The sequence below is a fragment of the Charadrius vociferus genome, unplaced genomic scaffold (genome assembly GCF_000708025.1).
Source record: "Charadrius vociferus isolate BGI_N301 unplaced genomic scaffold, ASM70802v2 scaffold56, whole genome shotgun sequence".
Lineage (NCBI taxonomy): Eukaryota > Metazoa > Chordata > Aves > Charadriiformes > Charadriidae > Charadrius > Charadrius vociferus.
The window spans coordinates 3399045-3414266 of NW_009649057.1; the positions used below are offsets into that span (position 1 = coordinate 3399045).

Below are 15222 nucleotides of genomic sequence, written 5' to 3' on the forward strand. Positions count from 1 at the left end.
TCTCAGAGGCAAAGAGCTATGTGCCACTGTTTTGCGAAAGGAGGAGGATAAGACTAAGCCAGGGGCTCTGCCAGGCGAGGAGCTATCCTGACTCAACCTGCACAACTCCCTGTGAATTTCGGTTTGTTCTCGGACAACAGACACCACGCACACTTCCTTTTTTTTTTCCTCCACACCCCACCAAATTCTATATTACCCTGGACAGTCATCCAACACCTGGCACTTGTGTGTGTCCCTTCTCCTTCTCATCACTGGCAGGAAGTTCATTTGTGTTTCAGCTTGTCAAAATTGCACAGTTACGGTAAAACAGAAAGCTGGGGGAAGGGGGTTATGTTTCCTTAAAAACTGCTCTTGGGACGACATGGCCAGCTTTCTTCCCATTGGAAAAAAGGGCAGGGGACAGCTGGGAAGGGGTTGTGCAAATCCTACCCTGACACGGAGTTGGGAGCTAGGGTGAGCTCTTTGGTGCTGGAGCTTAAACGCAGCCAGAGCCCGTTCACCAGACACAACTTTCCCTGGATCAGGAACCTGTGCCCAGGGTCGAGGCAAAACCGGGCTGTGCTGGCACTTCAGCACAGGTGGCACGTCCACGACCTCTGTCGGGAGCATCTGCAAGCAGCCCACAAGGGCCCTGGGGTTAGGCCTTCACCGAACTTTGCACAGAAAATTTTAGCCATTAAATAGCTGTGGAAACCTCCCTGCAAGCAGGATTAGAGATCCGCCCAGCTGCACCTTGCGAAGCAGAAGCGTTTGCTGCGCCAGGCGGTGCAGGTCCCTCTCTCCCTGCCACCAGCGGTTCATCTGTATCACTGTCAATGTCTCTCCAGGGAGGTGCTGTGCCTGAAGCATTGAAATAGTGCTTATTTTAATGACTAAAGAGGAACTAATCACTTCTGAACACATAGTGAACCGGCACGGAGAAATGTATGTATAAAATTAGGCATCATTTTCAATAAACTCTAGTGAAACTCAGGTCTTGGAGCATTAAGCAAGCACTTTTTTTCATCTGATCCTGGAAAAACTGAGCAGAAGTATTGGTCAATTTGTGAATGAACAGATTAAGCAAGCAATAAAGAGGGAGCTGAACAAAATACAGTCTTACCAAGATCATGGCTTTGCTCTTTGGTGTCAAATAGCTGTACTCCGATGGTCTCCTGCTTCTGATCCAGGTAATAGGTCCCATCAGTGACCAAGTGAACTAGGACCGCTGCAGCGACCATCGGCTGGGAAAAATAAGCCTGGGAAAACAAAAGCCCCACAAAGGCTGAGGTGGAGAACTGCGGTGGGCTTTAAAAAAAACCCCCAAGAGTCAGTCCAGGACTTTTAAAACAACAATTCCCATCCCAGGTCACACAGAAGTCTTCTCTTCCAATCTCTCCTACACAAACTAGATAAACTCGAGTCAAACAGCCCTGCAGCTGGAGGCTGTAACCTCTCAGAAATTCAATAGCCTTGTCACAGGAGGGGACTTCACCAGTGACTCTCCAGACAGTGCTCAGAGGCTTTGTTTTGATATTTTGCACTAAACATACTTCAAAGAAAGGAGCAGCTTGGCCCGGGAAAGGCTGTCCCATGATATTTTGCCTGCCGGAGATAGTTCGTACAGGCAGGCAAAGAGGAGACTTCTGAGTGACACGTGCACTTCCTACCTTCAGCCAGAAAATAGTCTGTGTCATGTGGGAGTACTGGAAGTTGGCCGTGCAGGGATACCAGGCATACTGAGAGACACCATCGTTCAAGTCAATCACCTTAGTTCGACACGTCTGTGGGAGAAAAAAGAAATACCAAAACAGACATAGATGGCAGTAAGGAAGGATTATGACTGTATAAAGTGGGGAAAAAAGTCCAGGTGCGCTGCTATAATACACAATAATGACGTTTCTAAATACCATGAGATTATTCACAAGTTGAGTTTCCGCCTCAATAAGAAAAATCGAAACATGAAAAGGAGCTAAGGACTCACAGCGGCTGGACGGCAGCCAACAGTTCCCTCCTAATTTGGCACAAGGTCTTTGACAGCATTCAGAGCAACTTTGCTTCCACCCAAACGGACCACCACTCTTCCCACTGGTATCAAAGGGACGACCACTTCTGAATGTACCAACTCAGAGCACAGACAGCCTGCAGATGCTCTCCACAGTACTCGAGCAATGTCCTATTTAAACCTGCGTGTTACTGTAACCCCAGGGAAGCCACAGATGGTCACGTAAACTTGGAAGCAAGCGTAGCCAGGAAAGGCCTGTCTCTACAACCCAATTTAAGCAAACTAGTTTCTTGTTTTGTTAACTGGTTTCTGTAAGTGGAATCACCTTCTTCCTACACCTGCAGCACGTTCCATGGCAGGCAGCAGTGGGATTATAAGCAAACTTCTCTTTTCAATAAAGAACAAGTAGATGAGTCCCAAGAGCCGGCATGGATGAGAAACTCAAAGAAGAAACCGCTCAAATTTACGTACCAGAGAGCCTTGCAGTGTCGTCAGTGTTAAAGATGTGAAAATGAAGCTGCAAGAAATGGTAGGATTTACCCTGAAACCACACTGCTCAGTGGAGCTGCTTCAAGAAAGAAGCATGCGTGACCATAGCCTTCGCTCCCCTGAGAAGCCTACGCAAGGAAATGCCCACCACGCAAAAGGCTACAACTGCGTTAGAAGGATGCTTCCAGCTGAGGCTCTTGGGGCATGTGAAGGGTACCTGTTAAGGTTCACAACGCTTTGGTGAACTCAGTGACTGTCATTCAGAGTCACAGGGATAGAGGGAATTCCTTGTGGTCACGCAGCGTAGCGGCAATGGAGCTATGAATGTGACCCAAGAGACCAAACCATCTCCAGCAGTTGTGCTAGCCACGGGACAGCCTAGGACGGACCACGCGGACCACCTGCGCTAGGTGCTAACTGGAGCCGTGTACTCTTGGGGACAGTATTAGATTTCGTTCCAAGACCAGAGCCTGAACCGAGCAATCAGGTGGTGACGTGCTGTCAGTAAAGCTGTTCCCATAAGCAATTTCCCTCATTATTAAAACAAAGAGAAAACCCTGAAGCGAAACAAGAGAATTAACAGAGACGTTTTAACCACTCAAAATCCTATGCCCACTCGGTAACTCTGCGTGGAACTGCCCTCTGGCTCTCGGCAGACAAAGTCTGGGCAATGCAAAGAGAGCCCGGGATGCCTGGGAAGGAGAAACCAGATTGGCTAAAAGTGAGGTAATCACCTCTACAATCTGCGTCCCTCAAGATCCAGCACAGAGGAATCCATGGGCAAAACATAAATCAGCTTTAATGGGCTGGAAGAAGATTTTTAGTTTATTTATTTTTTAAAACAACTGGGACCAAGCTTCATTGAGGCTAGCCAGTGGATAGTGTTACATTTTACAGCAGAGCAAGGCTTTACATAAACTATCTTTGGCATTTGAAATCCAGGCCAGCAATTCGACATGTACCATTTCGCAATTCTCCCTTCTTGCATTTTCAGCAGCCTGTCTCTTGTTGGGAGCATGGTTTTTATTTTAATACCTCTCCAGCTAGGGAATTTATTTTACCCACATCTGCAATTTATATGGTCAGAGAGCTCTTTGACATGAACAAAGGTCTCATTACTTTTATATGATTTTGTTCTTATTCTTATATGTCCTCCTGCTCTGTTGGTCCAAAAAGGTGGTTGAAAGAAACAAAAGTACTGACGTTTGGTGCATTTTAAGTGCCACTTAATGGATGACTGAAAACCTGTATTAAGAAATCACCCAGACCTTCGCCGAAAGTTTGAATCAAACCCAAAATAAACCCACGCTGAGGTGGGTTGGAAATGTCTGATAACTTTCAAATGCCTTGTTTGATTTGTGTGCGTGTGTGAACTCTAGCGCTTTCTGCTTCTGCCTGAGAATATTAGCAAAAATCTTCACATTGCATAAAGAGCCTGTGGTCGAGACATGTGCAGCTGAGGTGTGCAGACTCGGTAGACTGGTCTGGTTTGAACATGTTAGATAAGCTTCCTCCTGCTGAGGCTGATCCAACGCCACTCAGACAAGTGTTTCAAAGCCGTACTGGGGTAAAAAGTCCCTTTAGGAGAAGAGTATAATTGAGAAGTGTGGGAAATGTCTAACAGACACAACATTAGGAATGGCTGCAAGAGCCTCTTCTACACTAGCTGCTCTCTTGTCTACTCAGCTAATGGCAAAAAAGTTCCTGAAGATTTTGCAATAACAATCTGATCGGCCAAACAGTCCCTATCACCTACAGACTCCACCATCTCAATCGGCTCTAACGCACGTGGTAAATACATCCCCTTTTCAATTCTACCCAGTTATTGAGCGTCGCACCACAACTGCAAAATCTGAGAACCATTTGCTGGGAGAGTCTTTCACACCTCTGCTTTTAAGGCATCCCTAGGAAATGACAGCAGCGTGAAGGCACTTATTACTGCGGTACCACTGCTTTTAAGCTTCCGAGTTCCAACGGCCTGGAAGGCAGAGCATCATCTCTCCTCATGGCTACAAATTCATAGGAATTCATGCTTATGAGAAATAAATTATTTCCTAACAGCCTCCAGTTTGCTACAGTGATGCAAAACAGCAGCTAAAGCACCTGACAGCTGTGCAGGGAAGAAGGGAGAGATGTACTTTTCATTTCAGGGTGTTACCAGACACTAAAGTATTTGCTTTGAAGAATGACGGCATCACGCAGGACTCAAAACTGCGCTCACTGGGGCTTATCCAGGTTCCCAGACCCACACAGCAACTGGGATCCACAGGAGCTTAGTATCTGCTCCAAAGCATTCGGGGACTATTTGTGTCTACTTACTGGAAGCCCATGTCATACCCCTCCCTAGGAAGCTGCTTTCAATTAAAAGAGCTGATGTCTGTTCCTCTCGGAGGTTCTAATCCAGCTCGTCTCCCACCCACACATTTTGTACACAAACATCGAGAGACAGAATGAACGAGGCCAGAGAGCACTGGGGGATCTTCCCACAAGAGGGAATGCCTGGAGGATTCCCTTTGACTGATTTATACAACCTCTTGTCAATCACAGGGACAACATGTTCTTCAAACCGCCTCTCCTGTTTCTCTTCTCTTACTCGAGGGGACCGAGGAATGTGTCAGCAGAAAGGGAAAAGTGATATATCGGGAGCGTGTAGTTCGTTGCCACATCTAAAACGCACTTACTATTGCAGTCAACTCCATTTCCTCATAACGTTTTCCTTCAAAGTACTTTGGGACAATTTGCTGAAGAGCAAATTTTGGAAGGCCCCCTCGTGAATGACTCCCAGCCATCCCATGACTCCGGGCAATGCTAAGTTGTGTCGATGGGCTCCTGTTCCAGACAAACTACAGGCTGAGGATCACTGATCCTGTGGACAGGGCACCGGACCAGGTCTCAACCTGACTGTGCCCAGTGCATGGCCCCATTACAACCTTCTGGGCAGCACTTGGCTCCTCTGGGCCTGAGGGCCCAGTCTCTAAGACCAGGAGGGTACTCCCCCACATCACCCGGGTATCTTGAGGGCAAAAGCCGTTAGCCACAAAAAGGTGCTCAGATGTTACAAAGAGGAGGGGCGAACGAGCACACACACATGTGAAGGATATTCCTCCCCACGGGAGTGGGTTAAACACAACCAGATGCCATCCCGCTCCGTCCTTCCCATCGAGCAAGCACAGCCAGACGCCACAGGCTTTGCACTCACTGGTGGTTCTCATCTCTCACATTGTAACATCAAAATAATTCTAAGCGCAGACAGGCAAAGCTGCTATGTAAACGCGGCTGCTGCCCCGCTCGGCTCTGGCATAGGGCTGACGCCGCGGTGGGAGCGGCCGTGCCTGTCTGCATGCCCACGGGCGGCTGTAAACAGAGCAAATCTCCAGTGCGCGGATCTGTCTGCTCCCAAAATGCCATCTGTCGTCCCATGGTGGGTCTTCCTTCAGACCATGTCTTCAAGCCAAGTATGGCTGTGAAGGGCCATCGCGAGCACTTGTCCATCAGGCCATAGGGAGCGAGCTCCTTCTGGGGGAGAAGGGTGGAAGCAGTTATCACCCCTCCACCGTGAGGGGCACCGTGCTGCTGCCGCTTCTGCACCGAGACAGACAACGCTGCGGGTTTCTGGGCCGAAACGGGCTATACCCTGTCCCATTTACAAAACAGCAACCACAGAACAAGCAGGACCAGGATCTAACGGTAAAACCCACAGTACCATCTATTTGTGGAGCACACAACACCCCGAGTGAGGTCGTACAAGTGCACGGAAATACTCAAGGACTGATACGAAACCTGTGGAGGTACAAACAGGACGTGTTCTGTTGGTTGAAGATCCAGCTAAAGAACAGATTTCAACCATAATACTGAGAGCTAATTAATCTACAATTTTTAGCCGACTGCTCTGCAGAATGTTATTTCTATTTAACTCAACACATGCCAGAGAATCCCAACCGTGACATAAGCAGCACTTTAACACATCTCTTACAAATGAAAACTTTCTCTCTCCATTGCCAGACATGGGGTCTGGCAGTCACCCAGACCTTTTATTCTTAAATATGTTATTGTTCTTGCAGACCTAAGGTTAATCTTACCCAAGGATGAGAAACTATGGTGCAGTTGCTAACTATCAGAAAGGTTCCTGCTTGTTTATTGCCCAATATTATAAGGCAGCTTGACTGCCACATGGACACCACCCAGTTTGCCGACTGCAGCACAGACCTCCAATCTGTTCTGAAAGCTGTTGCACTGTTCTTCTCATTTAGGCTGGGAATTGGGTTGGAGTTACAGACAAAATGAAATTGCCCACATTAGTGAGCGCTGAACCATTAAAAAGGGCACCATTTGTGTTCCAAGAAACACCTCAAAAATCAGCCAATTTCTATGATCATTTCAAACCTCAGGAGCACACAGAGCTCAGATAGGAATTGTACACACAAGCTTACTCAAGGGACATCAGAAATTCTGCTCTGGGTTTGCTTCTGGATTCTGGTCAGAAATGCTTCAGTCTCTTTACCAGTGTTCTGGATTTGTCCTGTCAGAAGATTGGAGTCAACTGTTGTCTGCCCAACTATGAAAGTCAGCATTGGGTCATTTCAGGTTGGCTTCTAAAACTTAAGGAAAGCATTCAGAGTCACTGTTTCCAAACTGGTACATATATTACATTTTTATGGGCACTAACAATGAGTTTAAAATGCCCCGTTGTGTAAAAATAAAACCCAAACCCGAGATTCGGCAGCGTAGGTTGTAAGCATAAGATGATGACAGACAGTTGCGTCCTCCCTCTCTCAGTAGCCTTCTTACCTTCTCGTCTGCTGCTTCTTCCTCAGCAGCAACTTTCCCTTACCTCTGACGCTCATAAACTGCAGCTTCTGCTCCAAACCTCTCCCTGTCCTCTGTGTCTGCTAACACAGTTTTACTGAGTTTCATGCTCTTTGTCGGCTTTTCCCTGTTTTCATTGGGGTACTTAAAGGTCTGATGGCAAAAGATGAAAAAGGGCAGCATGTCCTGCTCCAGGACAAAGGCACGCAGGCAGGTGATCAACAGTAAAGCTTTATCAACTGGAAGCTGATAAAACTTCTGGGGTCACACACTGACGCTATATTACTCCCAGATTCAGTTGGCTCAGAAGTAAGAGGAAATCTCATCTGTCAGTTTTACCCGTGTAATGAAGAACAGGATTTGGCTGTGGGATTGGGAAGCAGATTACGTCTCCTGCGGGATGAAATAAAGCCCCGTTGCCAGCTGCTATGTCCACTCTCAGCACAGCCACCTCCCCTTTGAACCTGGAGCAGCCCATGGTGTCTGGACCTTGCCGACAGTGTTCAATTAGCGTGTTACTACAGCTTCCTTAGCGCAGAGCCCGGGTTTTCAGCTGAAGGTTTGGCTGAATTTTTTAGTAATTGGAAAGTGACCTTTACGGGTACGAAAAAACCGCAGCTGGTATGACATGGCATCAATAGTTTGCTCGCAGTGTGACGTGATGATAAATTCCTCTACTTTACGATAAAAATGATAGCGCTCATTTCCAAAAGGAAATTTCCTTGGGTAGAGTTTTGGATGTAACACTGGGCTGTGCTTCAGAAGCGAGTGGGAGATGCAAGGGTTATTCTGTTTTGCCATATAAATTGGTTTAGTTTCAGGAAAGCGAATAGGAGCTACAGGGATTTCCACTAGATGATGGCCCAGATTGCATGTGCATTCAATGTGTGTTATTAACTTTAGCTTTCTCAAAAAATGCAGTTATTTCACTTCCAAAGAGTCTGTATGAACAATATATTTCAATTTTTAAATCATGCAGACCTGCATTCTTTGAGCTTTCTTTGAATTTCTGTTATCTCCAGATTCAAAGCAAACTTCATTTAAAACTGGTGAGTTCAAATACAAATCACACAAAACCATAAACTTCACATGGTATACCTGAAAAAACTGTAAATCAGTTCTGACTGGCCCTATCCCAAACCCACATTGGCTTTGACATCCAGCCAGGTGTAATCAAAATATCTAGGATGGACCTGTGGAAAAAACAATATGAAGTTTTGATTTTACAACAAAACCCTAACCAGATGATTTTTGCATGGTTCAAAGGATCGCCCGAAAGACATCAGTAGAGCTGGGGCCAGAAACTACAGAAAAAAAGTGAGAAAAAGAAGAAATAATTACTCTAGTGGGATTTAATAATCAACTTTTGCACAAGCCCACAAGTAAACACCAGCATTCGGAGCTCATGGTTGCAATTTGTACTTGCCTCTGCTTCTTTTGCCATTCAGCAACGCGCGCCGAAAGGATGCGAAAGCGAACGGTGGCTCCAAGTGCACAGCGACGCAGAATACAGTCTCATATGAAGCACATGAAAGCGTAACTGAGCAATTTGCCACGTGCGCCTGTTTATCCACATCAGACGTTTGCTATTTCTTCAACACAGCAATAGGACATAATGTCGCTGCTCTCAAACGACAGCATCTTCCACCCCAGCACCGCCAGGAGCTTACCGAGGAGGCAAAAATTAGCCCTGAATGGCATTCTGCTATCGTATTCATATTCACAAATACATCTACCAGTAGAAATAGCAGCCAAATGCAACCCACAAGACAGACAGCATGAAGCAACAGTGCCCAAACAACACCTTATACCTTCAGCTTTGCAAACATCAGCCTCATTAAAGCTAAAAGACATTTTCAATCCGCAGCAAAAGCTCCCGTCTACAACTTCCACATTGCTGCTCACAAAAGTGTGAAAGCATTATAGACTGATAAGTGCTTTCACAGACTGTATATCCATCCACTGGAGAGCGAGGTTAAACAAATACAGTAGCCAGAACATTATTGTTGGCTGCACACTCGGGTTCCCGAACTGCCTGTCTCTGACTTGAACCAGCGAGGTCCACTACAGCGAAGCTCGCACAGAACTGCGGGCCAAGGCTGGCCGTGGGGGTGCTGCGGCTAAGGAAAACAATCCCATCCCGTAAGCTTTTACTGCTGATGAGTAGAGCAAAAGCTTCTTTTTTTTCTTTCCCCCCTCTTTGAGTGGAGCGTTTCATTTGGGAGGAGCTGGCATCAGAAAATCACACCGTCAAAGGCACAATGTGTGCCACACTTTAGGAGGACCTTAAATATATTTTTATTGTTATATTAGCGCATCCAACTCACTGGATTCATTGTAGTTTTGCTGCTTTGGCACTCCCGCAAGGCAAAGCAGGATTGGGCTTGTTATAATCCACTTGGTAACATCCCCTCCTTCCTTCCCAAAGCCGGTCCTATAAATGTGCTTGGACAAAGAAAGCACACAGCTTGTTAGAGAAAGCCCCAAAGCAACAACAACAAATCCCTAAAGAACTTCAGCTCAACGAGGAGTTCTCCATCAGAATAACACACTGGCTGAGGTGGACAGAGATGCTTAGAAACACTTGGGCAACACTTCTGATAGAAAGAGAGACAAAAAGGAAAAAAAAAAAATAAAGCCACATCTTTTTTAGCTATCAAAGAGAAAAAAAAAAAGCCACGATGCTTTCATTTCCAGCATTGTAGGAGTAGACCCTAAAAGTCCTCGTACCAAACGCCACCTCCCCTGAACCGCCCCAAGCGCACACGGGGCACAGGAGCAGCTTCCACGAGATGTGAGACAACGCAGGTGCTACCACGAGCTCTGAAGATTGCTCGCTAAGCTTCGCCCGCGGCTGAAGCAAACAGCCGTGCAGTGGTTAATGTCAGCTCTGACCACATGATCGCATTCAGGAAAGGTCAAAAGAGTGATTTTTCATTTAAAAACATCTGTGTGTTTAAAGAACAAAACTTTCTCATGTGCAGAAAACCAGGGGTTTCCAGCGCTTTTATTTCCAGAGTTAAAGTCATGCTTCTCAGCTTTGTTTAGGGTTATGGACCATGTAAACACGCTGCGTAAACCACACGCAACCCTCATCACACAGCGTTTCTGCATGCAAGGATAACTGGGGGTGCAAATCTCTCTCCCCTTGGCTCCTTTTCCCTCTCCAAGCCGCTCAGCTTCCCACTCCGCACTCCCAGCGAGCCGGCCAGACACCCCCTTCTTCTCCTTCCCTATATGAAGACGTACACATGCCTCTAATCCTAAGGGTACAAGTCTGCTCGGGGCTGTCAACAGGCCTTAATTGGATACATCCAGGGAGATGATGCATTGGGAAGAGGCCCTGAATTTACCCGCGAGAGGGAAGGCTGCGGCCGGGCTCCCGGGGAGTGCGGCGGGGGCAGCGCGGAGGAGAGCCACCATGAGCCGTCCTGGGGAGACGACTATGGTTACACCTCCGCTCTCAAAGCCTTTCCGTTTCCCATCCAACTAGTCGGCACTACGCCAGCGTGCATTAATGAAGATTAAACCCTGCGGCTTGTTTTTCTTAATACCTGAAGGCACGGCTTGTGGTATGCAAATCGGAAGGTTCCCCCTTGCTTCGCCGGGCTTTTCCCACTGAAACCACAGAGCAACGAAACCGCCGCCATGCAAACAATTCCTCTGCATGACTTGGGCCATCCAGGGAGAGTCCATAGAGCAGCAGGCAGTCGTTTCCTCCAGCCCATGTACATCTGCACCCAAGCAAAGGTTTGGCTGCAGGTGTCTGGGGAAGCCCATCGCTTCCCTCTAACCTCGGAACAGCCCTGGTTGCTCCAATAAACCTCAAACTCCAACATATTAAGCCAAAAGACCACTTGGAGCATTTCATCCTTGATGTCCCAGGCTAGTAGGGGAGTTCACAGAAACTCCCAGCTGCTCCCCAAAGAAATTACCGTGGGGACCAAATTATAAGCATCATCTGTGGGAGGAAGCTCACGGCTCCTTCAGCCTCACTGCATCCCGGGAGCAGGCTCCAGGAGGACAGACTGGGAGCACAGGGGATGGAGGAAATCACGGCTGCTCATTCTCATCCTTTCCCACCACAAACTAGCACTGGGAAACAGTTAAATTTCCATACAGCGAGGCTTTCCTCTTCCAGCAGGTAAAGGTCACAGTGTAAACGCAGTGCAGTGCACCAGAACAGATCTGCTCTGCCAGAAGGGCAGAGTTTCCAAAGATATTTGGCTGGAGAAAGTTGAAAAGAAGGTCATCTCTGCCCCGTGCTTCAGCTTCCCCTCTCTACAAAGAGACCTGTCCTCTCTGAGGGTGACGATGCAAGGGTTAATTACCAAAAAACTGGGAAAGTAAGATCCACTGCCCAAAGTGCCAAGTGTAAGGATTTTGGCCCAATGACCAAAATGGATAAGCAGAACTTGATGTTCTCCTGAAAGGAGGGCTTCCCCCAGTGTGTATGTACATGTGCAGGCAGATAATAGCACTGATCATGCAAATAACCATTTCCTGGCACTAATTACAGTTTGCAGCCGGACCCTTAGGCTACGGTGGAAACCCTGGCCTGGAGGAGCTCACTTACCAGATGGGTGAATCATGTCTTCTTGTCAGATTCACCAACGTAGTCACCTCAGAGGAACAGTGATCCTCCAACTTTACAGGCAGTATTTCCAAAAATGAGCACGGATTTGGGGTTCCTCAACAGTTACGGCTCCAACTAAGGCAGCATGACTCAGGAGAGATTTAGAGCAGCTCAAGAGTTTATCCAAATGATCCCCAGTTCTGTTTGTCTTCTTATTGAAGCAGATACTTATTTGCAGGTGGGGACAGAGGGATTGACTCAAGAGACCTTCAGGACTCTGCTGGGTAAGCACCATCCTCCAAAAACCATGCCTTTTAGAGACATCTCAAGATGAAGACCCTAAAATTGATTGGCATTCAAAATACGAGGTCTCTTATGACAATGTGGGCTAAAATGCCTACAGTACTCCGAACAAGTACTGCAGACAATCCTTCATTTAAAAGAAAAAATAAATTCTCCGCTCCTGGCATGAGAAAGTTTACTTTCAGGCTTAAAGAAATGATCGTGTGGTTTTGGGGATGGCATTCCGTTCTGCTGAAGAATAGCACCCTGCCTGCCTGTATATCTGTGGCTTTGTAGCTACATTACAATCCTGGAGAGCTCTGTTTACATATTTTACATGTTTTCTTGTGCAGAACATGAAACCAAATTACATAGTAAAGGCCATTACGGCTTCGCTCTCGCACCCTTTTCCAGCCTCTCCTTCCGATCACTTGTTTTAATTCCATCCAAAATAATCGACTGGGTATTTTTAAGTGTGCTTGATTGACTGGCAACACTTCAGGCAGGTTCATTTGCTGTTGCACAGGGAAATCATGCAAAAGCTGGTGAAGCTACATGCCAGGGGGGTAGGGAGAGGACGGCCGGGGCGGGGGTGGGATGAGAAATGCTGAGAACCCTTCATGCATGAACAAAGCAGACGTGTCGATGCATTTATGCAAAATCATTCTGCTCTGAATGGAGAGGGACCCAAGACAAACAACCCGGATGGGATGCAGGAGAGCTATCCCACGCTCACGGCTGGACATGCTCTGCATCTAAAGGCTTGTGAGCAGCGAGAGCAGACGGAGAGACTGGCAGGTTGAGGGGCAAGGGCCGAGGAGGGGGGTCTCCTTTCAGAAGAGTGCATGCTAACGAGCACCGCCGCTGCCGTGGGGTCCGGCTTTCCAGCTCGCTGATGCCGGGGGGTCCAAGCTGTTTCCTCTTACCGCGTGTAATCTGGGTGGGTGGCTGGGCGTACAGCAGATATGATCATAAAATGGGTGAGTTACTTCCTCAAGAAGCACATAATCCTTATTATTATCCAAGACAATATTCCTTTCTTGCCTTTCTTCTCGCCTCTAGCAACAACAAATGGCATGGAATTCTGCTCTCATTTCATTAGTGGTAAATGTGTCCTGGTCCTAGGAAGATGGGACCAATTTCCGGCACCTGAGGATTTTTGGTTTGACCTTCATCTCTGAAAAGGTCAGACTGAACCTCTCTGAGACTACTGATGGCTGCCTTGCTCTCTGCATCATCCTTTGTTTCTTTTATCTATTTTCTCTACAGTACACAAAGGGAACACAGTGTACCAGCCCCTGGTACTCACTGTTCTGTTTCCCTTAGATGACTTGCATATGTGCTCTTGAAAAATTATTCTAAAAACTAAGGGGGGAGGGGAGTGGAAAGAAAAAAAATATCCCTTGAGTGTTTGGCAAAATTGCTTGGAATCTCCTCTGACTTCTCATTGTGTTCTCCCTGTTCTCCCCTTACACAAATCAGCCAGAGGCTACGACATCAGCCGTGGGGTCTGCTGGTTTACTACTGCCAGGAGCAGAGGAGCACTGGGAGACGTGGGGATGGAGGGGTGAGAGGGAGGGAATCGCTGTCTGTCCTAGCAGTGAGCAGGCAGCCAGGTGATGGGCAGCATCCCTTTTTCTCCAGCCAGCTCTGCATTGACTTTAAGGGTAATGCTCTTTCTTAGCCATCTCTCTGCAACTGAGTCATCTTCAAGCCAGCCCTACCTAGAAATCCAATTTCTCATTTTATTTTGCTTCAGAGACCTCCCCAGAACACTGAGATCATCCCTGAGCAGGAGCCACGGCAATGATATTAGCACACATCTCTGTAGCATCCCTCACCTTGGTGTGGACCCTTCGCATGGACCACCTCCTCCAACGAGGCAAAGCAGCAATGCAAACATGCGAATAAGGACCAGTGGAGTTCCTTTGGCAGAAAGGTTGCAAAATCCAGCTTTGCCAGCAACACCGGTTGGAAACAAGGTTTCTAGCCATTAAAGCAAGGAATTGGTGGGACAGTGTTCCAGTCCTTTTGTACTGGGAATGAACAGCCAAGCTGTGCTGGGATAAAGACTGATTAATTCATAAATGGGATAATGTGAGGTGGCTGACAGAGCTAAAATACCGATTTAATGACCCCAAACCCCTTCCAGGTCTCTGCTCCCAGGCAGCGACTCTCAGCAGGCCCTGAACTGTATTCTTTTTATCCAAGATATGAACATTTCCCTTTTGAGACATCCTGAACTTTCTAGTCCTGAAGAGGTCTAGGCTCAATAATGCCCAGTGCCTGCAACATCTCTGAAGGACACTAAGGTTTAATCCTCAAACGGTAGCTTTACCTTTCTGTGCTCTGGTTTCCACCTCTATTAAATGGGACAGAGACCAAGCAGCGTGGCCGTGATAAGGCTTAATTAATCCCTGTATGTTGAAAAAAAACATGAAAAATATCATCACTTAAGCCAAGGAAGGAGTCTGAATTTGCCTGATGGTCAGGGCCAGGCTCGTGATGCAATTCTCCAGCCTTCAGGCAACAGACCAAATTGGCCAGTCTGTAGTATCCGGGGGAAGGCTGAAATAAAGACAAAGTTTTGGACCCTCTTGAACTAACTTTAGACTTGGAGACTCCGTAACCTAAGATGAAGCCTTTTTGTGGATAAGCCAGTACTGGAAATGAGCTCAGATGCATACAGCAAACCTACATTCCTCTTGCGACAGCCTGTGCACAGTGTCCAGTTCATCTTTTTCCAGAACTGGTCTCCAATCACTCATGGTTCCTCCATTAATGGTTTTTCTTAGTGGGATTCTGCCCTCGTCCTCCAGAGATTAGTGGTTCAAAGCCTGGCTCGGCCATAAATAGCAAAGACATTTGCAAAGCAAATCATCTTATTAAAAATGGGGATTTTTTTATCCCTCCAACCACAACAAAACTCTTACCGTTGAAGAGCAACGGGACTTGGCTGTGAATTGGGAAGTTCAAAAAGGGCCACTTGCAGAGCCGACAGACAGACACCCTCCCTCTTCTCAGCAAGATCACCCCAAAGGGAAGGAATGGCTTCTCCATTAAAAGTTGCAGGTTTCCGCTCTTC

General features: G+C 47.1%; 1 protein-coding gene across 1 annotated transcript in view; it reads right to left on the bottom strand.

The window, feature by feature from the left end:
- PAPPA (pregnancy-associated plasma protein A, pappalysin 1) overlaps nucleotides 1-15222 on the bottom strand; it is a 181814-nt gene that overhangs the window by 51625 nt on the left and 114967 nt on the right. The window contains exons 11-12 of the mRNA XM_009888046.1: nucleotides 1650-1763; nucleotides 1103-1238 (exon numbers count right to left, since the gene is read on the bottom strand). Of these exons, the coding sequence (XP_009886348.1) occupies nucleotides 1103-1238; nucleotides 1650-1763 (250 nt within the window). The remainder of the gene's footprint in view (nucleotides 1-1102; nucleotides 1239-1649; nucleotides 1764-15222) is intronic.